A 25,233-nucleotide genomic window follows, 5' to 3' on the forward strand; every position below is an offset into this window, starting at 1 on the left:
CATGAAGCAAACAGAGTAATGGTACAGGCCATTCTCTTTATATTCTTATAATCTAAACAGTTTCTCCTTATCAACGTTGGAAAAACAGCTTGCTTCAGTCATAGGAGAGAAATTGCGCCCGAGTATAGAAAAGACATACCTACAGATCCTCCTCCTGGACTCTTTGCCGCCATACGTGAAAACCCAACATCTGGTAACAAACAAATTACATTCTCTGGCATAGCAAGAACAGTCCTCTGAAATGTATCCATACAAAGTTAGACACAAAATTCAAAAAGGCGATGTAATTCACAACATTGACAATCTCTGTCTGACAAGGCAATAATACCTCTGTAATGATCCAGTAGCGACCGTGACCTGATAGGCCAACACCAAAGCCCATTGTTATGCCATCCATGAAGCTTATATAGGGCTTCTTGTACTCAGAGATTTTGCATATTAGAGAATACTCAGCAGTGAATACCTGAAAAACGTGCAGCACAAGTATCATACCGGTAGCCTCTCAATCTTAAGAAATGGTAGCTTAGAAAAGATATGAATCCTATCCAACCAATACAAATCATATTACCCAAGTTCAAGCAAAATCAAGACTAAACAAATGATCAGATGTTGTAGGTTGCCCGGGAATGTCAAACATGAAATTACAAAAAAAAAGGTCGTACCCAGTGCACAAGGCTCCCGCTTTACGCAGGGTCTGGGAGAGGTGAAACATGAAATTACAAAAGAAAAAAAATAATCGTATGTATTGAACATTAATAAATGCTTGCTGAAAGCACAATCTTAGCTGCAATTTATGACGTTTATACGAGATTGAATAGCCAGGGCAATTAAAGAAGAAGCAGAGCTCATATAAGTGATTTTCACTTTGAACTTTTAGGCTTATCAGCAATTACATCATTACGATTCTAATGCATGAATTTTGTTAAAGGGGCTTGCTTGCTTGTATTAAGGCTTAATCATCAATGATTTTGCAAGGGTCAATCGTCTTGCTAGTTGTAAATCTATTCACTATGAAAATTACCAAAATTACAACTTGTATGGTAGTGAAGGAAGTCATCTTATATTATCTGGATTTTAGAAAACGGTGTAAGGTTATAAGTCTGTTATTCTATATAGTTAAAAGGACACAATTAGACCTCAATCATATTCGGTGGTTGGTTTTTGGCCGTGATCTGCTTCACATCACCGCCTGCAGGTAAACTAAATCTGGGTTATTACTTATCAATGAATCAACATGCCAACTTAACGAACACCATCTATCTCATATGGAAAAAAACAACACAAAAATGAACAATGAAGTGAAACAATAAACAACATGACGTGAAACAGCACGAACATCAAAGACTAACAATATATCACATAAGCACCTAAACAAGAAACAACTTTGGTTCAAAGCAAAGCGTAATGTAGAAACCTTCGGCAGAACAGGGGTGTTTTTGTCCTTTTGAAACAACCACTTTAATATCCTTTCCTGCATTTACCATGATTGGTCACTCTTAAAACCTTACCTAAGAGACCCAAAAACAAAAATAACCGCCGAAAGAGCTAAACATACATATCTAGAAAAACTTATTTAACTGCATGCTAAAATGGAAGTGTAAAATTGCCAGGAAAGATAAGAAACTAATCAGATACGAATTCTGGGCGTTACCGCCACAAAAGGCACGAGCGGAGCGGCTATCAACAAGAACACACTTCACATTTGGGTCAGATTCCCATTCATCCAGATAGCTCTTGTATTCCACATCCATATCTGCATTTTCCAACAATTCCCACTTAAACAGAAACACAAAATTCTTAAAAAAAAAGAAGCTAGCTTCTTCGAAATTTGAATCCAACGTTTCGTCTTATAACAAATGCAAGAACATAGATTTGTACTCAATACGATGCCATAAAGTTCAAGCTCAAAAATTCAAATCAGCTCCAAATCAAAAGCATTTACAGATACATACATATATACATATGCGTGTGTGTGTGTGTGTGTTTATCTACATACCTAGGTTCATGGCGTTGAGAGCTCGGGGGCGACCGAGGGTGATGTCGACGCCATTTGGGTGGACGCTGCCCTTGACGAACGCCACGGCGGAGGCCATGATCCCGAAGGTGCGGAGAAGGCGAGGGGATTTGGAGGGTTTGTAAAGAGAGAGCTTCAAATTTGGAATGAGGAAGAAGAAAGCGGACGACTATTTGCTCAGAATTTGGGTCGCTCGTCAATAAGCTTCCCATTACTTCCGTTTGAGAGTAACTGTCAGTGTCGAGAGAGACATTTTTGGTGCTTCTAGACCGGACTACCCTTGATGTTTCGGTCAAATTACCGGGAAAAAGAACCGCCGCAGTGGCTATGGAGGGAAAGTTGGAATTTGAAAGCAGTAAGTATGGACCTGCCTTCATTTATTGAACTGAGAAATCGAAAACTGAAAGAGGCGTTTGACGAACTGATTGTGATCTGACTCAAACATGTGATGATGACGATGCATCACCACCTTGGTTGTGCCTCTGGATCAAAAACCAACCATCACGATCAAAATCGTGGATATTTTCCTTCATAGGTTTGTCCCATACTAGATTAACCCCTGTTCCCTGAATTGTCGCATAATAATTTTTATAGTCCATCTCTGGCATTTCAAAAGTTATATCAACTTTATCCCCGCTTTGCAAATTGAGCTTATCATTCGATATTTGTCCCTGCCAAAGAAAACATTCTTTATATACAGCATCGCGCATTTTTATAACCCAATCTTCCTTGCCAATGCAGGTCCGCAACTCATTACGCTTGGTATTATTTATATCAATACTGGCATGAGGATGAGCAACTTTACATCTGATATGAGAGCTTGACTGATGAAGATCTGAGGAGTAAAAGCATAACAGAGTCAGCCCTTCAAAATTACGACCATCACTCGGGGGGATATCAAAACTGACTTCATCACCATTGTTGACAAACTCGAACCAATCAGGAACATAATTCCCGTTGAGAAAAATGCCACCATATCCACAAGAAGTCCATCCCTATACATACAGTGCAAATGTCATATATATACATGTGCGTTGTGTGTGTGCATGTGCGCAATAGGAAGGCAATTAAAGAGAGATACCTTTAGGACGTTCCTCCTAAAATCAGCTGTGAGTTTGGGGCAATCCCTCATGTCAATCCATGTCAAGGAGTATAATGACTTATCCAAGTCTGGAACCTCAGTGAGTGTGTATGAATTACATACAATCAGTTCTCTCATATTCGACATTTTCGAAAAATTGGGCATTGTTACCAAATGAAGGCAATTAGGCGCACCCAGAAATTTTAAATTCGTTGGCAAATCATAAATTGTACGAAGCTCCAAGCAATCATGTAACCAGAGACTTTCAAGCTTTGAAAGATCACTTAGGCTGGGTAGGGTATGAAGGTGATGGATGTTCCTTAACCGCAAACTTTCAAGCTTTGAAAGACCACTGAGGCTGGGTAGGGTATGAAGGTGATGGCAGTTACTTAACTGCAAACTTTCAAGCTTTGAAAGACCACTGAGGCTGGGTAGGGTATCAAGGTGATGGCAGTCACTTAACTGCAAACTTTCAAGCTTTGAAAGACCACTGAGGCTGGGTAGGGTATGAAGGTGATAGCAGTTACTTAACTGCAAACTTTCAAGCTTTGAAAGACCACTGAGGCTAGGTAGGGTAGGAAGGTGATGGCAATTACTTAACTGCAAACTTTTAAGCTTTGAAAGACCACTGAGGCTAGGTAGGGTACGAAGGTGATAGCAGTTACTTAACTGCAAACTTTTAAGCTTTGAAAGACCACTGAGGCTGGATACGGTATGAAGGTGATGACAGTCACTTAACTGCAAACTTTCAAGCTTTGAAAGACCACTGAGGCTGGGTAGGGTAAGAAGGTGATAGCATTTACTTAACTGCAAACTTTCAAGCTTTGAAATACCACTGAGGCTAGGTAGGGTACGAAGGTAATGGCAGTCACTTAACTGCAAACTTTCAAGCTTTGAAAGATCACTGAGGCTGGGTAGGGTACGAAGGTGATGGCAGTCACTTAACCACAAACTTTCAAGCTTTGAAAGACCACTGAGGCTGGATAGGGTATGAAGGTGATAGCATTTACTTAACTGCAAACTTTCAAGCTTTGAAAGACCACCGAGGCTGGGTAGGGTTTCAAGGTGATGGCAATCACTTAACTGCAAACTTTCAAGCTTTGAAAGACCACTGAGGCTGGGTAGGGTATGAAGGAGATAGCATTTACTTAACTGCAAACTTTCAAGCTTTGAAAGACCATTGAGGCTGGGTAGGGTATGAAGGTGATGGCAGTCACTTAATTGCAAACTTTCAAGCTTTGAAAGACCACTGAGGCTGGGTAGGGTATGAAGTTGATAGCATTTACTTAACTGCAAACTTTCAAGCTTTGAAAGACCACTGAGGCTGGGTAGGGTATCAAGGTGATGGCAGTCACTTAACTGCAAACTTTCAAGCTTTGAAAGACCACTGAGGCTGGGTAGGGTATGAAGGAGATAGCATTTACTTAACTGCAAACTTTCAAGCTTTGAAAGACCACTGAGGCTGGGTAGGGTATGAAGGTGATGGCAGTCACTTAACTGCAAACTTTCAAGCTTTGAAAGACCACTGAGGCTGGCTAGGGTATGAAGGTGATAGCATTTACTTAACTGCAAACTTTCAAGCTTTGAAAGACCACTGAGGCTGGGTAGGGTATGAAGGTGATGACAGTCACTTAACTGCAAACTTTCAAGCTTTGAAAGACCACTGAGGCTGGGTAGGGTATGAAGGTGATAGCATTGACTTAACTGCAAACTTTCAAGCTTTGAAAGACCACTGAGGCTAGGTAGGGTATGAAGGTGATGGCAGTCACTTAACTGCAAACTTTCAAGATTTGAAAGACCACTGAGGCTGGGTAGGGTATGAAGGTGATAGCATTTACTTAACTGCAAACTTTCGAGCTTTGAAAGACCACTGAGGCTGGGTAGGGTATGAAGGTGATGGCAGTCACTTAACTGCAAACTTTCAAGCTTTGAAAGACCACTGAGGCTGGGTAAGGTATGAAGGTGATAGCATTTACTTAACTGCAAACTTTCGAGCTTTGAAAGACCACTGAGGCTGGGTACGGTATGAAGGTGATGGCAGTTACTTAACTGCAAACTTTCAAGCTTTGAAAGACCACTGAGGCTGGGTAGGGTATGAAGGTGATGGCAGTCACTTAACCGCAAACTTTCAAGCTTTGAAAGACCATTGAGGCTGGGTAGGGTATCAAAATCATTGTTTGAGAGATCTAAATTTCTTAAAGAGTCTAAGCCGTGTAACGAATCGGGAAATCGCAAAGGAAACTCTGATCCCACACCTGCTAGAGATAAATGAGTGAGATTCATCAACCTTACTGTGGAACGTGGTACTTGTCTTATGGCTGTGAAAGATGCTTTAAGTACTCTCAATGATATCATCTTCCCTATATCCTCGGGCAGTTCACTGAATTGGCAACATTCATCAAGAACAAGAGTCTGAACGGATTTTGACTTGTAGAAATCTCCAGGAAGAGAAATAAGATTCTTGCAGCCTGTGAGGTTCACCAAAGAAAGTTTTTTAAGATGACCAATGGAGGGGTGAATCTCGGACAAACTCACACACCATTCCAACATCAACTCTTCAAGATTTGGGAGATTTGAAAAGTCTGGTGATTTTTTTAAGTCAAGGCAACTTCTGAGATCAAGGAATTTCAAGTTTTCAAGCGACTGTTGCACAAAATCAAAGGAAAATTAAAATTAACATCCAAAAGGAATATCTCATTAAAAAAAGAGAAGGAAATCCAAAAGCAAATAGAATCATAACATCATCATGTGTAATCGACTGTACCTTGGAACCCTCCCAAACTTGTACAAGTTTGCCAGACGTTATCTCTAAACTAACTAGTCTTGGTTGATCAAAGAAGTCATCTGGTATGGACTTTAAAGGGCATCCAGACCAACTCAACCATATTAACTCTTTGGAAAGATGTTTGTATTCTCCTTTGAGCTGCACTTTGCAGAGCTGGAGCAGTCTCAGTTTCTTCATATTGGCAAATCCTTCTGTACTGAAACAACTAAACTTAGAAGAATGCTTCTGTTCTGAATCTGGAGCAAGTTCAACTTCTTCAGTTTCCTGTTAACAACAGGTTATATTCATGAGTAAGAAACGGATTATTTGCAAATGCTTCTGTACTGAAACAACTAGACTTGTTAGAGCTTTGTACCCGAGGAGGAGGGCCATATAGAGCAAGTCCTTCAACTTCTTCAGTTCCCTGTTAAGAAAAGGTGATATTCATGTGTAAGAAACGAATTATTTGCATATGTTTACATGTATGAATACATGCAAGTACTATTGTTCGCTAAATGAGATGAATGTTACTTAATGTGTAATACACATCCGTGAGTTATATGTGCTTTTCATGTACGATGCATTAAATTCAAAATTTTATTAGGAATGTACTTACAGAGTTATCTCCTAATACTTTAGTGACCTCTTGATGGTTCCACAACCTACTCCATTTTCCAGGGTGACGAGGGAATTTTTCAGAAATGATTAATTTGGCCATTTCTCGAAGCAAATCATGCATATTCAACCTGTTGTGTTCAACAGTTACAAGGCATCGTTCACGTAGGTCACTGATTCCTACTGTTGCAAAAAACTCACATCCATCTAATATTTTTGCGACACGGTCCTTATCCCATCCAATAAAGAAACAAGATATGTCAAGGAATATATCCTTCTGTGTAGGATCTAGCCTTTCAAAGCTTACTCTTAGCGGTTTCATTATTCCTTCCTCAGGAAATTTTTTCAATTTCTCCAACTGATTTTTCCACTCCGTTGGCGTTCTTTCAATCATAGAACCACCTAAAACTTCAAGGGCTAGTGGCAAACCACCACAGTAAGAAACAACCTCCTTTGAGAGTTCAAGATATCCTTCATTAGGCCAACTATTTCCAAAGGCATGCCAACTAAAGAGCTTAAGAGCTTCTTCGTCATTCATTTCCTTAAGTGGATATGTCTTGTCCACTTTCATGTTCACTTGCTTTAGTAAACGTTCATCTTGTGTCGTTATGATAATTCTACTTCCTGGGCCAAACCAATCACGATTTCCAGCTATTGCATTTAGCTGTTCCACTCTGTCTACATTGTCAATAATGACAAGTACACTTCTATGTTGGAGATGATTTTTTATCGGACTGATACCTTCATCAACACTGGTTATCTCAGGCTTGGTCTGTTTCAAGATGTCAGAAACAAGTTTTTTTTGCGAAACAACCAGATCTTTTTCACTAACGTTGTCAAGGAAACTTTTGAATTGGAACTCATGATGAATTTTGTTATAAATGGCTTTGGCAGCTGTTGTTTTACCCAATCCACCCATCCCCCAAATTCCAACCATGCAAACAACATCTGATCCAGCATTTGAAAGATAAGTGATGATATCTTGAATGCGAGTATATATTCCAACTGGGTGCTTGGCCATTTGTAATTCTTCTGCGATCGGAAGCCATTTCGGGATAATCTTGTCAACAATTTCTCTAATAAGCTTTGCTTCGCGCCTGAAAATTAAATTTGTGAGCATTAGTGGGACTCGATGAACACTAGGAGGTATCAGTATATAGACAATTTTCTTTCCCCCATGGCCCCATATATATTCTAACTAGCTACTAGCTAGTATATGATTTTTTGACCAACCTGATAAAAGAAAGAACTTAATTAAACTCCAATTACGGTTTAGGATTTCTATGAGAGGTTAAGGTGTATTAATTAAGCATGTTAGCCAATGTTTAATTAGCTTCTGTAAAATGTTAATTAAGCATGTTAATTATATGAGAGATTAAGTCATTCACTAAAATGTTTCAAATCTTGAAAAGCAGGTGAATGATTACCCTTTGTCAGTGATTTGAAGATGTTGGCCAGACAAATTTGCAGCTTCTGTAAGAGCCTTTCTCCACTGCTTTACCCTTTCTTGTCTAGTTTCACGTTCCTTGTCATCTTTTTCTTCACGGATGCCCTCTTCGTGCTTCTGAAATGCTTGAGCTAAATCTTCATTCTGCTTCCTAACATGTGAAGGATCAACATGATAGAATATTGGTAAAACATGTCGCCCCGGTTTGTATCTGCACTCCATGATCTTCACCAGCTCATCAAGACACCAACTCGAGTCCGCATAACTCTTTGAGAAGACAATGATAGAGATCCTCGCCTCTTTGATTGCCCGGAACAGTTCCTCTTTTATTTCTTCCCCTCTTTCTAGATCATCCTCATCGATATAAGCCTGGTATCCCCTGTCTGTTAATGCCGCGTGGAGGTGGCCCGTGAAACCACTGCGTGTGTCTACACCGCTGAAGCTCAAGAACACGTCGTAATTCCAAAGTTTTGACTTGGAGGAGGATGAAGAGGAGGCTTCGTGGGTTATCATGGCGATATCCACTGTTATGGCACAGCAGTGGTTCAGATCACGACTGCAAAAATGGCAGTAGTTGTGTTCGTGCTGTCGAACGGATGATCCTGAATTACCTAAACCCAAGTCAAGCTCCTTCAGTCATCAAGAACAAAGTTTAAAATATAATAATGTTGGCATATGGACTTGAGAAATGACATAATGTTGCCGGAAGGTGCAGAGAAAGAGAGAGGAAAAGAGGAACGAAAGGACAAAGACTATCCAAAAGATTCTTGGCTGTGATTACAGCTATTCATATGAGAAACAACAGACATATTTTCATAGGAGAAACAACCTGCCCATCTTCATATATAATACATTTCAATGGACATTTTAATAGGAGAAACAACTTTAGTTTCTACTAGAAATTTTTACCCGCGCGTTGCTGCGGTATTTGAAATTGTATGAAAGATTATCTTTGAAATATATAATAGATTGAGTGATTGAAGATTAATACTATTTACATTGAAAATGTTGGAAAAGTTTTACATACAAAAGATTTTACGATACAATCCACATACAAAAGATGGGAAATTTTTTTTTCTATCTACATGCATTATGTTAACTCCGCCTATGTCTTACATGGCCGGTCCCAAGCCCGGATAAAGGAGGAGGGGGAGGGCGTCAGGTAGTCGACAGCCGGCACTCCATGATCACGTCGAATCCTTATGAAAATGAATCCAGAACAAAATCGCGCTAAAGCTAGGGCGTCACCCGTAAGTGGCGCGCTGTGTGGCCTGAGCACAGTGATAAGTGAGCAAGGGTCGCTGTATCTCCATCGGCACCCGGATGCAGTGTTAAATGAGCAAGGGGGCCATAGAAACTTCTTTTCGAACGACTCCACTCAAAGTTGTTTGGAAACATATGCTCCTATCAACTTTACCCGGGACACACAAAAGAAGTACTTTGATCCTATTAGACGGGGGAGGGTGAAGAAGCTAGGACAGAAGGGTAGAGTTCAAGAGAGCAAAATGCGTTTAGGAACGTGGAATATAGGAACCTTAACGGGAAAATCTATGGAAGTAGTGGAAGTTATGGTGAGGAGAAGGATAAATATTATGTGCCTACAAGAAACTAAGTGGGTTGGTAGTAAGGCAAAGGATCTAGAAAACTCAGGGTTTAAACTTTGGTATTCGGGCACAAATAGAACGAGAAACGGTGTTGGCATCATCGTGGACAAGACCTTGGTACAAGATGTTGTAGATGTCAAGAGGGTAGGAGATAGAATCATGGCAATCAAGATTGTAATAGGACAAGAACTTATCAATGTGATTAGTGCGTACGCACCTCAAGTAGGGTTGGATACGAGTTCGAAGGAGAAATTTTGGGAAGATCTTGGAGACTTGGTGCAAGGAATTGCTCAGACGGAGAAGTTATTTATAGGAGGAGATTTAAATGGACACGTGGGCAGGGAGACAGGCAACTATGGAGGTTTTCATGGTGGCCATGGTTTTGGGGAGAGAAACGAGGATGGGGAAGCTATTTTGGATTTTGCAATGGCATATGATCTCTTCTTAGCCAACACCTTTTTTAAGAAGAGAGAAGAACATGTGATCACCTACAAGAGTGGGTCGTCAAAAACACAAATAGATTTTCTTCTAATGAGGAAAGGGGATCGTATAACTTGTAAGGATTGCAAAGTTATACCAGGAGAGAGCGTGGCTAATCAACATCGCTTGTTGGTGATGGATGTACATATCAAAAGAGTAAGACAAAAGAACAAGACTTGGAAGTGCCCAAGGACTAGATGGTGGAATCTAAAAGAAGAAAAACAAGTCATTTTCAAAGAGAAGGTAATCACCCAATGTGTGTGGGATAGAGAGGGGGAAGCTAGCCAAATGTGGGATTCCATGGCTAGTTGTATCCGAAAAGTAGCAAAAGAGGTATTAGGAGAGTCCAAGGGCTTTGCCCCACACCAAAAGGAATCTTGGTGGTGGAATGAGGAGGTACAAACAAAGGTGAAGGCTAAGAAGGAATGTTGTAAAGCCTTATACAAGGAGAGGACTGATGAAAATGGTGAAAGGTATAGAAAAGCGAAGCAAGAGGCGAAGAAAGCTGTCAGGGAAGCTAAGTTAGCGGCTTACGACGATATGTATAAACGACTAGATACCAAAGAAGGAGAGTTGGATATCTATAAACTATCTAGAGCAAGGGAAAAGAAGACAAGGGACCTAAACCAAGTGAGGTGCATCAAGGATGAGGATGGAAATGTTCTTGCTACAGAGAACGCGGTTAAAGACAGATGGAGAGGTTATTTTCATAATCTTTTCAATGAAGGACATGAAATGAGTGCTTCTTTAGGGGAGTTGAGTAACTCAGAAGAGTGTAGAAACTACTCTTTTTATCGTCGAATCCGGAAGGAAGAAGTGGTTGTAGCTTTGAAGAAGATGAAGCATAAAAAAGCAATAGGCCCAGACGATATACCAATCGAAGTGTGGAAACTTTTGGGAGAGACAGGTATAACATGGCTCACTGACCTTTTCAATAGGATTTTGAAAACGAAGAAGATGCCAAATGAGTGGCGAATGAGCACTTTGGTGCCTATCTACAAGAATAAGAGCGACGTACAAAATTGCATGAACTATAGGGGTATTAAGCTAATGAGTCATACAATGAAGCTCTGGGAGAGAGTCATTGAGCATAGATTGAGGCAAGAGACACGGGTTTCGGACAACCAATTCGGGTTCATGCCAGGGCGCTCAACCATGGAGGCAATCTATCTCTTACGAAGATTGATGGAAAGATATAGAGATGGGAAAAAGGATTTACACATGGTCTTTATAGATTTGGAAAAAGCGTATGATAGGGTCCCAAGAGACATTCTTTAGAGGATTTTAGAGAAGAAAGGAGTACGAGTAGCATATATCCAAGCTATAAAGGATATGTATGAAGGAGCAAAGACTGCCGTAAGAACTCATGAAGGACAAACCGAAAGCTTTCCCATAACTGTAGGATTACATCAAGGCTCATCCTTAAGTCCTTACCTTTTTGCGTTGGTAATGGATGAGTTAACACGACATATTCAAGATGATATTCCTTGGTGTATGCTTTTCGCAGACGATATAGTGTTGATAGATGAAACTCAGGAAGGGGTAAATGCAAAGCTTAACCTTTGGAGAGAAGTGTTGGAATCTAAAGGTCTTCGCCTAAGCCGATCAAAGACAGAATATATGGAGTGCAAGTTCAGTGCAAATGGAGGCCAAAACGAGTTAGGGGTGAGGATCGGAGATCAAGAAATACCAAAGAGCGACCGTTTTCGTTACCTAGGATCTATCTTGCAAAAGAACGGAGAATTAGATGGAGATCTCAACCATAGAATACAAGCTGGATGGATGAAGTGGAAGAGTGCATCCGGCGTGTTGTGTGACCGCCGTATGCCACTGAAGCTCAAGGGAAAATTTTATAGGACGGCAATAAGGCCGGCGATGCTGTATGGCACAGAATGTTGGGCGGTGAAACATCAACACGTACACAAAATGGGTGTAGCGGAGATGAGGATGCTTCGTTGGATGTGTGGGCACACGAGAAAGGATAAGATTAGGAATGAGGATATCCGGGGTAAAGTTGGAGTAGCCGAAATTGAAGGAAAGATGAGAGAAAATCGGTTACGGTGGTTTGGACATGTGCAAAGAAGGCCTGCTGACGTTCCGATTAGAAGATGCGACTATGGGACAGAGGTTCAGGGCCGAAGGGGTAGAGGAAGACCTAGGAAAACTTTGGAAGAGACTCTAAGAAAAGACTTAGAGTACTTGGATCTAACGAAGGACATGACACAGGATCGAGCACAATGGCGTTCTAAGATTCATATAGCCGATCCCACTCAGTGACTTGGATTTTCCAAGTCTCCAACCGAGAAGTTTTCCTCACTCGGGAAATTAAGGGAACACTACCCCAACCTACATGCTCCACTCAGAAAGCTTCAACATACAAGCTTTAACAAAAGAAAATTCAAAGAACTTAGCGAAGAAGGCTTTGGTGTATTTAACACAATACGTTGAAATGAAGGAAAGCTTATTTATTGATATCCCCGATAAGCTACAAATATGTACATATACATGAGTCAAAATAAGCACACAAGAGGGAGCCTTCACAAAGGTTGCTTAGGAGAAGTCTCAGCAGTCGGTAGAGCCCCAGAAAGAGAAGGCATCGGAGGGGGATCATTTGGAGTCTCAGTACTGGACAGAACCCTAGAAGGAGGAGGCATCAAAGGTTGATCATTTGGAGCTTCATTACGCGGTACAGCCCCAGAAGACGAAGGCAATAAATGCCTTTGGAACAAACCCACAAATCTCTGATGATCAAGTAAAACCTGACCATCAGTTTCCTTCATCTGGTCAAGCTTCCTCTTCATGTTTGTAGCATAGTCATGTGCGAGCCGGTGCAACTGTTTATTCTCATGCTTGAGCCCTCTAATCTCCTGTTTGAGACTCATCACTTCAGCCGCCAATGATTCAACTTGGCGGGTTCGAGCAAATAGGCGTTGGGCCATATTAGACACAGAACCTGCACACTGAACACTGAGAGCCAGCGAATCCTTAACAGCTAACTCATCAGACCGTTTGGAAAGTAGTCTGTTATCTTTGGGAGTGAGAAGGTTCCTGGCCACCACCGCAGCGATCATATCATTCTTCATCACGGAATCCCCAACGGTAAGAGGACCAGTAGGGGAGACGAAGGATGGGCGCCATATGTTGTCTGGAGAAGGCGGGGCTGCCTCTTCAACAAGGTTCAAGTCAAAACGACGGTCGGAGGGGCCATACATTTTCAAAGGTGTTGAAGAGAGAAGAGGTCGGACAAATCAAGATCTTAGAAGTGCAAGAATGAAGCTTCTACTGGTGGAGATTCAAGTGTGCTTTGGAACTTAATGTCAGCCCCTATAAAAATCTGCACTCGACGAAGCTTCAGAAATCGAAGAGGCGCCTGCTCAGAAATCGAAGAGGCGTTTGCTTTCTCAAAAGCTGGGCTGCTTAGAGATCACGAGGGTTGATCTCAGAAATCGAAGAGGCGTTTGCTTTCTCAAAAGTTGGGCTGCTTAAAGACCACGAAGGCCGATCTCAAAAATCGAAGATGCGCTCGCTTTCTCAAAAGCTGGGCTCCCTAGAGACCACGAGGGCCGATCTCAGAAATCGAAGAGGCACCTACTTTTCCAGCCTTTTCCAGCCTTGTCAGCACCTGTCACACGCACACTCAGTTTTGCGGAAATTATGGGCATTCTGTCAAAGACTTCTGGGGAAGTAGAAAACACATGAATCTTACTGTTCAATCACCCACTTCCCACACGCAACAATAGCTCATGGGTACCACAGATAACTTTGCCAAAGTTCTCTGCCAAAGTTGAGCACGTGAAGCTTGCAGCTCCCACTACATCGCTCTGACCAAGAAGGGTAAAAGAATAGCAAAGAAACAGCACTAACAAAGTTTAGACCCATAAATTTTGAAGGTCTAGCTACCATATTATTACCCATAAGGGTAAAGGAACAGTACCACTGCTGGATAATTGGAAAGTCCCTGTGTGTCAACCTCTGTGCTTCGTGGCAAGGTAGACTAGCAAACATGCCCAACCTTTACTCACATTCGAGAAAACACTCCCAATAAGATTGCTTGCTCCAAAATCGAAGAGGCACCGTCCTCCGAATCTCGAGAGCCAGACTCCCAACATGACTACTTTCTTAAAAATCGAAGAGAGGGTAAAGGAACAGTACCATTGCTGGATAATTGGAAAGTCCCTGTGTGTCAACCTCTGTGCTTCGTGGCAAGGTAGACTAGCAAACATGCCCAACCTTTACTCACATTCGAGAAAACACTCCCAACAAGATTGCTTGCTCCAAAATCGAAGAGGCACCGCCCTCCGAATCTCGAGAGCCAGACTCCCAACATGATTACTTTCTCAAAAATCGAAGAGACACTGCTCCCCGAATCTCGAGAGCCAGACCCCCAGCATGATTGCTTTCTCAAAAATCGATGAGGCATCGTTCTCCGAATCAATCGAAGAGGCGCTCGCTTTCTCAAAAGCTGGGCTGCTCAGAGACCACGAGGGCCGATCTCAGAAATCGAAGAGGCACCTACTTTTCTAGCCTTGTCAGCACCTGTCACACGCACACTCAGCTTTGCAGAAATTATGGGCATTCTGTCGAAGACTTCTGGTGAAGTAGAAAGCACATGAATCTTACTGTTCAATCACCCACTTCCCACACGCAACAATAGCTCATGGGTACCACAAATAACTTTGCCAAAGTTCTCTGCCAAAGTTGAGCACGTGAAGCTTGCAGCTCCCACTACATCGCTCTGACCAAGAAAGGTAAAAGAATAGCAAAGAAACAGCACTAACAAAAGTTTAGACACATAAATTTTGAAGGTCTAGCTACCATATTATTACCCACAACTGTAAAGGAACAGTACCACTGCTGGATAATTGGAAAGTCCCTGTGTGTCAACCTCTGTGCTTCGTGGCAAGGTAGACTAGCAAACATGCCCAACCTTTACTCACATTCGAGAAAACACTCCCAATAAGATTGCTTGCTCCAAAATCGAAGAGGCACCGTCCTCCGAATCTCGAGAGCCAGACTCCCAACATGACTACTTTCTCAAAATCGAAGAGAGGGTAAAGGAACAGTACCATTGCTGGATAATTGGAAAGTCCCTGTGTGTCAACCTTTGTGCTTCGTGGCAAGGTAGACTAGCAAACATGCCCAACCTTTACTCACATTCGAGACAACACTCCCAACAAGATTGCTTGCTCCAAAATCGAAGAGGCACCACCCTCCGAATCTCGAGAGCCAGACTCCCAACATGATTACTTCCTCAAAAATCGAAGAGACACTGCTCTCCGAATCTCGAGAGTCATACCCCCAGCATGATTGCTTTCTCAAAAATCGAAGAGGCGTCGTTCTCCGAATCTCGAGAGCCAGATACCACAGACCACTTTTTCAAAGTGCTCTGACAGAGTTAAAACATGTGAAACTGGCAGCTCCCACTACCGTGCTATGACCAAGCAGGGTAAAGGAATAGCATTACTACTTGTTGTTAGGGAGACTCCTATATATGTCGACCTCCATCCCCAACGGACAGGCAGACCTGCAAAAATGCTCAACCCTTCATCATATCTGAGAGGGCACTCCCAACGAAGCCTTTCGAAATATTCAGCTTTCTTTCCCCCCGATAATACCTCTGCAAACAAGCTATACTAGAGCAAGAATATCTCATATCATCAGGGTTAAAAGCAAGAGTATCCCATATCATGCTTTTTCCCTGTCTTTTCTTTTGGCCTTGTTTTTACCTGCAAGACAAGGAGAAAGAGAGCAATCAGTCAGCACTTGGAATCAAGCTTCCAGCCAGGAACTGACTGCCTGGAACCCCTTACCTGATTACTTACCTGGCATTGCTCTCGAGTACTCATCTTCAACATCTTATGTTTCCAGGGAAGATTCCGCATCTGCTTGAGGAACAGATAGGGCAAGTGCGAAGGATACAAGGAAGCATGTGGAGACAAGCGTAACAGCACACGTGCCGATACATTCATTACTCTGTCAAAAGCAAAAGTATCCCATATCAGCAGGGTGGAACGTACTCTAGATTTGATGGACTTGTTTTGACCCTCAAATTCTTCAGTCGGCCTTATACTCTGGAGGAAACCAGAAAACCCTCCAGCTCAGTTCAAGAATAAGCCTGTGGAAAGTTACTTCTTCAAAAGCAAAAGTATCTCATATCATCTCTTCTCATTTTTCTTCTCTTTATCCTTCATGCTGCTGCAAGATGGGGAGAAGGTGAACAATCAGTCGGAGCTCTGATTGCTTACCTTGTCTGTCACCTCTTTCAGCAGACCCCCTAGCTCGGCGACTTGGGGGACTCCTACTACATGGTTTGTATCGCGCTTGACCAAGCCTGAAACTACAAGTAAGCTTCAAGTGAAATTGATACATTACCTTGTGCATCTCCACCAGTTAAAGATACCACCCTTGGATGGAGGAAGAGTACTTCCAGAGAAGATGTCACATCTACCTATGAGACAGATAAAGCAAGTCAAGACGACACCACACTCCGATACTTAGAAGTTTCGTGATTACGAGATCATTCTCCCACAATATTTCCTAATGTCATTTGTACTAAATCATTCACTTGTACTCACTAAATGAGAGCTTGAACCTATGTACTTGTGTAAACCCTTCACATTAATGAGAACTCTTCTATTCCGTGGACGTAGCCAATCTGGGTGAACCACGTACATCTTGTGTTTGCTTTCCTATCTCTATCCATTTATATACTTATCCACACTAATGACCGGAGCAATCTAGCGAAGATCACAAAAAGCGATCGTTTTCGCTACCTAGGATCTATCTTGCAAGAGAACGGAGAATTAGATGGAGATCTCAACCATAGAATACGAGCTGGATGGAAAGAGTGCATCCGGCGTGTTGTGTGACCGTCGTAGGCCACTGAAGCTCAAGGGAAAATTTTATAGGACGGCAATAAGGCTAGCGATGTTGTATGACACAGAATGTTGGGTGGTGAAGCATCAACACGTACACAAAATGGGTGTAGCGGAGATGAGGATGCTTCGTGGGATGTGTGGGCACACGAGAAAGGATAAGATTGGGAATGAGGATATCCGAGGTAAAGTAGGAGTAGCCGAAATTGTAGGAAATATGAGAGAAAATCGGCTCCGGTGATTTTGAACATGTGCAAAGAAGGCCGACTGACGCTCCGGTTCGAAGATGTGACTACGGGACAGAGGTTCAGGGCCGAAGGGGTACAGGAAGACCTAGGACAACTTTGGAAGAGACTCTAAGAAAAGACTTAGAGTACTTGGATCTAACGGAGGACATGACACAAAACCGAGCGCAATGGCGTTCTAGGATTCATATAGCCGACCCCACTTAGTGGGAAAAGGCTTTGTTGTTGTTGTTGTTGTTGTTGTACATGCATTATGTTATGGAATGATATATATATATATAACTAAGTGCCAGAATACGTAACTTCATAACTTGGAAATCTTTAGACAAATTAATCAGATTCAACTGTGGGATAGCAGCGTCGCCTATAAAGTTGTGAAGTCGTGGAAACATAAAGGACAAATAACAAATGAGTTTTGAGAAATTATTCCATAAATGGGGGTAAGGCTAGCCGACATTTACCTCTCCCTGCGTAAAGCGGGAGCCTTGTGCACTGGGTACGACCTTTTTTTCATTCTGCAAAATGTATTAAGATTAGCAATCATGAGTAGTGTAACAACATCAACAAAATAACTATAAACCATAGTGGAACATAATTCAAATTTCGTTTGCAAAAACAAAAGAAAAAGAAATCAGACTTACAATAATTCAGTCTTCAATCCTGAAGTCCTACTCAAAGAGCCAAACTTGAATGCAAGCTTTAATCTTCCAAACAATACAGATAACAAGGTAACACTCTAGTCAAAAATGAACCGAGGTGCGAGCTTTCTAAGAAACCCAGATGACAAAATCAACAAAATAGAATGGAAAAATGACTTACATTTTTAAGGCATGCCCGAATCTTGATCTAAAATTGGTGGTGGGTCAATTGTTGGTCACCAACTCTAAATGAAGAATTCATCAGAACCTAGAAATTTAAACAAAGAATTTTCCAAAATCAACATTTACTAAAAACCATTTACTTGGTTATCATGCAAGATGGCTTGCCAAAGATTGAATTAAGGAATGCACAACTTTACTTTTATGATTATTTTCAATGACAGCTAAAAGGTCAGATCCAAATGAAAATAAAACTTTGGACTTCACAAAACCAATTAAAAATCTAATTCCAAAGTTACAAACACCCACCAAATGATTCCAGATAAAGTTTTAAACTCAAGGTCAGACCCAAATGAAATTAAAAGTTAGGACTTCACAAAACCAATTGAAAATCTGATTCCAAAGTTCCAAACACCCACCAAATGATTCCGGATAAAGTTTAAACTCAAAACACCAACATAAACAAAAGCATTGGTCTGAATTAACTGTATCTAATTGAAGAAACTAAAACAAAAGTAAGCAAAATACATACCTCAAAATGTCAAGCAACTAAGTTCTTCCTCCGACGACCCAAAACTTTGAAAATTCCACACAAAAAAAGGTAAATCCATTAGCAATTCATAGCTTTCCAAATTAGCAAAAACTTGGGCAACAATAAAGATGCGTTGAGAACCATCACTCTTTCTCCTTATGTATTTGAAAAGATATTTTATAAGCAGTTTATGTAGTCATTCTGATCATGTTGCATATAAATTCCTTTTCTACAGAGTTCAAAAATATATGGCAGTTTATGGCATCTGTTGAATAACATGGTTGAAAGATTTAAAATTGATACATTCAATTTTCATGTGTAAAACTATAACATATAGCTAAAGCTATTGGGTCTATATATCCATATCAATCAAGTCGTAATTGAATGTTTATCGATGTAAAAAGATGATTTCAGTCATGTGATAACATGCTTCTTGATAGTATAGCTGAAGTTTGGTCTAAGTTGGATACAAATCGACCAAAATCTTAATAAGAGACTCTTTTAACTTTTAACCAAAAAATAAGCACCACAATACTACACTTATAAGTTTTATCATGCACAAAATACACAGCACTGATTGCCACTTTTAGAGTAAGAACAATACTTTACCAGAAGAAAACAACAAAACACTCAAAACCCAGAAACAGAAACACACTTGGGATTCAAACTCCTCAAAAACATGAGAAAGAGAGAGAGTGTGTGTGAGGAAAGAGAATAAAAAACAATATTATTTTTCACACAAACTCAAAATTGCTTATAAAATTAGAAATCGAAACAAATTAATGCAAATCCAAAATTGACCTAAATTAAATCTGATTAGTTAAATGTTTGTTGCCCTACAACTGTCATTACACGTTGATATTTTGGTCAATCCTGGGGAAAAGGAGTTATTGGTGTTGGAGCAGTTGTCATGGAGAATACCATCTCCCTGTTGAATGATCTAAAACAGGACTTACTGCTTCTGCTGGCCATAATAATTTAGGAGGCCCTTCTCTCCAGATTTTCTCAATAACTTTCCTTTTCGTAGCTGGTAAGATTGCAACTCTAAGAATTGCTCCGAAGATATATATACAAACAAAATCAAACTAAAACTAAGCTATTGGAAGAAATTTGGAAAACACAAACACCACTACAACTAAGAGTTAAAGTCAACAGAAACCAAATGGTACAAGTTGAAAAAATATATGGTCATGAATCGAGAACTTCATCAAACTAACAGCAATAAAATCTCATATAATCTATCAAAAACCAAAAAAGAGAGGTAATTTCAAGACCTTGTAACGCTGAGGCCTCGTACAGTTGTAGTACTAATATATGGTTGATGCACCTGTTGCTCAATCAAATCCTTTGTCTGGCTAGAAAAAATAAAATTCTATAAATACATTCACGTCCAATTTATGAGAAATCATGGGAAAGCAAATGCACTGATAACAGAATCATGAATATGAAGAACTTGCCAAAAAGAAAAAGAAAACTTCTTATAGTGTGCCAAGAACATCCTCCTACTCCTAGGAAATTTTTTATGGCATTATCCACTTCTCAATTCATAATTTAACCAGTAACCCAAAGTCTATAGTGTATGAAATAGTGATATCTTAGTTGATCATGATGATAATTAAGCAGATTAAATGAGGACCCATAAAGCATACAAAAATTCAGAAAAGAAAAGGTCCAAAACTGCCATAAGAAAACGCAGAATAGATAAACGGAAAATCAAAATAAGAGAAGCGAAAAAGGAAGACAAAACCAAACAAAAAGGTCACAATCATGAAAGTCAAACACAAACAATCCAAACATTTGTGGAAAATACCAATAAATGCTCAACTAAAAACGAAAGAAAACGTAGAATAAGTTCACCTGTTCTTCCCCTAATTAAACTGAAATACAATTCACCACTAATATTCTCGTCATCCTCTTCAGCCTGAAAAATTTAGTAGAACATAATGATAAGAATCTAGCAGTATTTCCATTGTTTAAAACCCAAATTCCAGAAATCATGAAAAATGGAAACTTTATATGGAAACTGAAGCTTTACCTGCAGATCAGCAGCAGCAAACGGAATCCAACGGGATGTACCTCAAAAGTGAGAGAGAGAGCTGAGAGATGAGTGAGAGAATCGATAAACAAAACCCCCCCAAAATCACAAAAGGAAATTTGAACAGAAAACAAATTTGAAAATCCAAAATCACAAAAACGAAATTGAAACACCCACACTGAGAAAGCTGTATAACTCACCAGGAAACGCTAGCCTTTCTGGGTAACAAAATTATTCCGATCGAATTGAAGAACGGAGGAAAGTTCTACTGGTTCAGAGGTTATTCCAGTGTGCCAAGTACGAATATGAACGGGGAATGGGGAGCTGGCTGAGGGAGACAGAATTTGAGAAGCAGCGTTCTGATTGTTTTTATGAGAGAAAGCGGAATGAAGAGAATCGAGAAGAGGAGGAACCATTTTAAGCGATGAAGGACGCGTGGGAATTGAGGGCAAATTTGCCATTTTGCTGTGAACCCAAAAGTCAAGACTTGGCTTGGTTTATATAATTAATCAATAATATTCCATAACAAGAGCTAGGTCCATATATTATACAATGTTCTAATAGATGATAGGCGCTCGTCGTGTGGTGAGTTAGGGTTTAGCGGATAGGTGAGGCCTAGTGTCTAGGCAGATTTAAGGAAATTTATTATATATTATATAAATTTAAAATGATAAATAATTGTATTAGGATATATAAATTACAAAATAAAATAATATATATTATAAAGTATTAAAACATAGGAGAAAAGATCCAAATATGAATATGAGAAAAGACCCAAAAACTATAAACAATTATTCAAGATGGAAGGTAAATGATTCAGCCATTTACAAGATTCAAAACGTAGGATCACAATTTACTGGATGGTTGTCCTAACTATTAGGCCATGCTCTAAATATAATACATCCAAATGGGGGTGGACCGCATAATACACCCCAATGGACCGTTTTAAGCTACTCCACTGCTAAACTTATTGCAAAATGCGCATTAGGATTATACTTCTATTAGCTGCGCCCTTCCTGACTAGGCAAATGAACCATATAATAGTTTCCAATAAAAAATAAAAAAAAGAACCTTATAGTACACCAAGATGGATGTTATACACGTTGGAGTTTTGAGCAGAATTCTTTTTGTTATCTCATTGTCTCACATTGCTAGAATTGAAAAGTTTATAATATAACAATGTTCACGTATGAACTTGAGAAACGACATACTACCGGTTGGGCAGGAAAGTGTGAAGTGAAAGAGATGAAAGGAAGAAAGAAACGAACACGAAAGGACAAAGATTATCCAATAGATTATAAACAATGATTTATTGGGGTGATTACAGTTATTCAATTATCAATAATGCATTATTTTAGTTTGGAATTTGCAAGCATTTGAGAAGTAACATGACAACAACCACGTAATAAACAAAAGTGATTGGAAAAAAGACCGAAATGTGAAATAATAATTAAAAACAACTATTCAAGATTAGTGATAAATGATTCAACCATTTACAAGATATGAATTTAGAACAACAATCTATTAAATCGTTGTATTAATTATTAAGTGGTGCTCTAATATAATAGATCCAAATAGGGACGGACCATATAATACACCCAAATGAACAACAATCTATTAGTTTTTAGGCTCCACTGCTAAAAACTAATGCAAAATAGGCATTAGGATTAAACTTGTATTAGCTATCTTTCCTTACTAGTCAAATGAACCATACAATACACCCAAATGGATGCCATCATGCCATATATAAACAATGTTTTGAAGGGACAAGGTTGCTAACGCTGCCTTTTTATATATGTAAGCAACAACCCTAAATCTTATTGGAACTAATTAACTAATGTATTTATTAGACAGTTGGATTCCTTAACAAGTAGTTAACTATTTTTGTTTTGTTTAGTAGTCAGGTCGTAATTAATTAGTCAAATGAACCATATAATACACCCAAATGGATGCCATCATGCCATATATAAACAATGTTTTGAAATGACAAGGTAGCTAACGCTGTCATTTTATATTTGTAAGCAACAACCCTAAATCTTATTGGAGCTAATTAACTAATGTATTTATTAGACAGTTGCATTCCTTAGCAAGTGGTTAACTATTTTTGTTTAGTTTAGTAGTCAGGTCGTAATTAATTAGTCAAATGAACCATATAATACACCCAAATGGATACCATATATGCATATATAAACAATGTTTTCAAAGGATGAAATGACTTTCTTGCGGGTATGGGGGAAGAGGAAAGAAACTAGCACGAAATTGCTGACCCTATCGATCCATTATAATAAATTTCAATGGTCCAAGTTGTAAGTTAATTGTGCAAGGTAAAAACTTATTTACAATTATCAACTTAACCACGTACCTATGGAAGACATCGTCCCAGAAAACTAGGATTAAGAACTGAAGTTCTCCTACAACTCTACACAACTGAAAGCAAGGCTTGCTCAATGGGGCTTGAGTTTTCTATAAACTTGCGTATTTAGTGGAGAGAGCAGGGACCTCATTTTTATACATGAAATTCAATAAGGATCCCTCCCATTAAGTGATCCTTATCAAAGAGTAGCATTATCACCGTGAAACACTTATGCATTATATCAGCTAGAAGAGTTTTAGTTTTACTAAGAATGTATCTAAGTTGAAACTGTAAAGATATACAACTCCTAATAAATCCATTCTTCATATCTTGTTTCAGAATTGTCGTTGGGTGATTGGAAATGGTTCTACTACTTCCCTTTGGGTTGATAAATGGCTGGATAAGCCTATTGTGGACGTCGTTGGTGCAACAGAGATTGCCCCTTCTCTATCTCGTACTAAGGTCTCAAATATTATTCGTATGGGACAATGGGTTATTCCTTCTATTTTTTCTTCTACTTTCCCAGACCTAACTAAAGAGATTTTAGAAATGCCTCTTCCAATTGATGAGGATAAGGACGTTTTAATTTGGGAAGCTTCTACTTCTGGTGGTTTTTCGTTTTCCGATGGCTATGAAATTGTTCGTCATCGGTTTCCTGTCAAGAGTTGGGCTTCCATTATATGGCGTCCTTTCATCCCACCTCGTTACTCTATTTTAGTTTGGAAGATTCTATTCAACAAGCTCCCAACGGAGGATCAACTTCAGCGTCGAGGCATCCCGCTGGCTCCAATATGCCAATTATGTCACAAGAATTCTGAATTTATTGATCACTTATTTTCTAGCTGTGACTTTGCACAATGTGCTTGGCGTTGGCTAGCTACCCAATTTGGCACTATTATTCCACCTACGGGCTCCCTCTCTGATCTATGGCTTGCTTTTCTGTCAAAGCGGTTTTCTCCACATCTTCGCAATGTCTGGCTAGCTTCAGGGTTTTTCTTACTCATGGCTATTTGGAAGATGTGTAATAAAGTGAAGTTTGAAGGCAAACCTCCCTCCTTCTCACGTCTCTGCCGCTCCACCTCGGCCTGGATTAGGCAGGTTGGAGCTCTCATCCCTGGCCATGTACGAGGCATTTTGGACCGACAACTTTTAGTCTCTCTTGGAATATCGCCTAACCCCTGTAAAGCTCATTCTATTGTCCATGTTCTTTGGCACCCCCTCCTTTCTCTTGGGTCAAAGTGAATACTGATGGCCTTGCTAAAGGTAATCCGGGTCATGCGGCATGTGGCGGGGTTTTTCGAGATTCTGCGGGTTATTTTCTTGGTGGTTTCTCCCTAAGCTTGGGTCATCGTACTTCTTTCTATGCGGAGCTCCATGCTGTCATCCTTGCTGTCGAATTGGCCCACGCGCGGGGCTGGCAAAATTTATGGCTTGAAAGCGACTCTTCGAGTGTAATATCATGTTTTGCTTCTGGATCTTTCTCTCCTCCTTGGTCGCTCCAGACACGCTGGAACAATTGTACTCTTCATTTGCAGAACATGGTTTTTCGTTGCTCTTATATTTTTTGAGAAGGGAATGCTGTTGCTGACAAATTAGCCAATTTAGGGCTTCTATCATCTTCACTTGTCTGGCATTCCACTCCCCCAATTGAGATCCTCCCTCCTCTGCACTCAGATTTCTTGGGCATGCCAACCTACAGGTTTGTCTCCTCTTCTTGATGTGTCTTCTCCTTTCTTTTCCTAACCTTTTTGGATTCCCTTTTGTTTTGCAGTTTGTTTTGCAAGTTATTACCTTTTAAGGTTTATAGAGGGGTTTGGGCTTATGTCCGCCTAGTCTTTTCCTTGTATTTTCTTTTCTAATAGGGGTACGGTCTATGTCCCCCCCTCTTTTTCCGGCATTTCCTTTCTCAAAATGGGTAAGGTGCATGTCCCCCCTTTTTTCTTTTGTATTTCTTTCCTCTTGTTCTATGAGGGGTTAGGTTTATGTCCCCCTGTCTAGGTGTAACTTCTTTTTTCTTATCAATAAAATTCCCTCGTACCGCCGAGGTTCTCCAAAAAAAAAAATAATAATAATAATAATAATAAGTCTACCACAAGTGTCAATCCTTATCTCCGTATCATTCCACATGTCTTTAATCAAATCACCAAGTGTTTGCTCTCATATAGAACTTACACAAGTCTCATGTAATTTCATCTAACTTATTTCCCACAACGGTAAATATATTTCAATGGCTTCGGCTTTCACATGCCAGTCAGTCACACGCTCAACTCCTCAACGTTCGGGCTCAATGGCTCGAAGAGAGCTTCCACTTCACTCTGATTCACCTCCCTCTTACTTTGACGGGTTCCACTTCGGATTCTGCATTGACAA

General features: G+C 40.1%; 1 protein-coding gene and 1 long non-coding RNA gene across 50 annotated transcripts; one reads left to right on the forward strand and one right to left on the reverse strand.

Moving 5' to 3' along the window:
• Positions 1 to 387: 387 nt before the first annotated feature.
• On the reverse strand, positions 388 to 20,948 carry LOC126594835 (disease resistance protein RPV1-like). The gene is made up of 19 exons (XM_050261092.1): positions 20,711 to 20,948; positions 20,511 to 20,571; positions 20,333 to 20,396; positions 19,750 to 19,830; positions 17,945 to 18,031; positions 17,767 to 17,829; positions 7,902 to 8,532; positions 6,476 to 7,571; positions 6,236 to 6,283; positions 5,860 to 6,144; positions 5,196 to 5,738; positions 4,989 to 5,057; positions 4,437 to 4,712; positions 3,885 to 4,091; positions 3,665 to 3,746; positions 3,096 to 3,595; positions 1,997 to 3,009; positions 1,137 to 1,189; positions 388 to 463 (listed from the first exon to the last, which is right to left on the reverse strand). Exons 7-17 carry the CDS (start codon positions 8,432 to 8,434, stop codon positions 2,452 to 2,454), a joined length of 4,197 nt encoding a protein of 1,398 aa, XP_050117049.1. The 5' UTR covers positions 8,435 to 8,532; positions 17,767 to 17,829; positions 17,945 to 18,031; positions 19,750 to 19,830; positions 20,333 to 20,396; positions 20,511 to 20,571; positions 20,711 to 20,948; the 3' UTR covers positions 388 to 463; positions 1,137 to 1,189; positions 1,997 to 2,451.
• Positions 3,256 to 5,287, forward strand: LOC126595450 (uncharacterized). Of its 49 annotated transcripts, none has more exons than XR_007613593.1 (7): positions 3,316 to 3,457; positions 3,665 to 3,815; positions 3,885 to 4,022; positions 4,437 to 4,574; positions 4,644 to 4,781; positions 4,920 to 5,057; positions 5,196 to 5,287. It is a non-coding gene; the product is annotated as an uncharacterized LOC126595450 (long non-coding RNA). The 49 variants fall into 49 exon arrangements; XR_007613570.1 differs by having other exon boundaries at positions 4,299 to 4,574; positions 4,644 to 4,768; positions 4,838 to 4,988; positions 5,127 to 5,271; XR_007613583.1 differs by having other exon boundaries at positions 4,437 to 4,643; positions 4,713 to 4,850; positions 4,920 to 4,988; positions 5,127 to 5,271.
• Positions 20,949 to 25,233: the final 4,285 nt, after the last annotated feature.

This window comes from Malus sylvestris, chromosome 2 (genome assembly GCF_916048215.2).
Source record: "Malus sylvestris chromosome 2, drMalSylv7.2, whole genome shotgun sequence".
In the NCBI taxonomy this organism is placed as follows: Eukaryota; Viridiplantae; Streptophyta; class Magnoliopsida; order Rosales; family Rosaceae; genus Malus; species Malus sylvestris.

Coding starts and splice junctions, on each gene's coding strand:
- LOC126594835 (XM_050261092.1), bottom strand. CDS start 8,434: ATGATAACCCACGAAGCCTCCTCTTCATCCTCCTCCAAGTCAAAACTT. Junction 6,145..6,235: donor TATATGGCCCTCCTCCTCGG/GTACAAAGCTCT, acceptor TGTTGTTAACAG/GAAACTGAAGAAGTTGAACT. Junction 3,596..3,664: donor CCATCACCTTCCTACCCTAC/CTAGCCTCAGTG, acceptor TTCATACCCTAC/CCAGCCTCAGTGGTCTTTCA.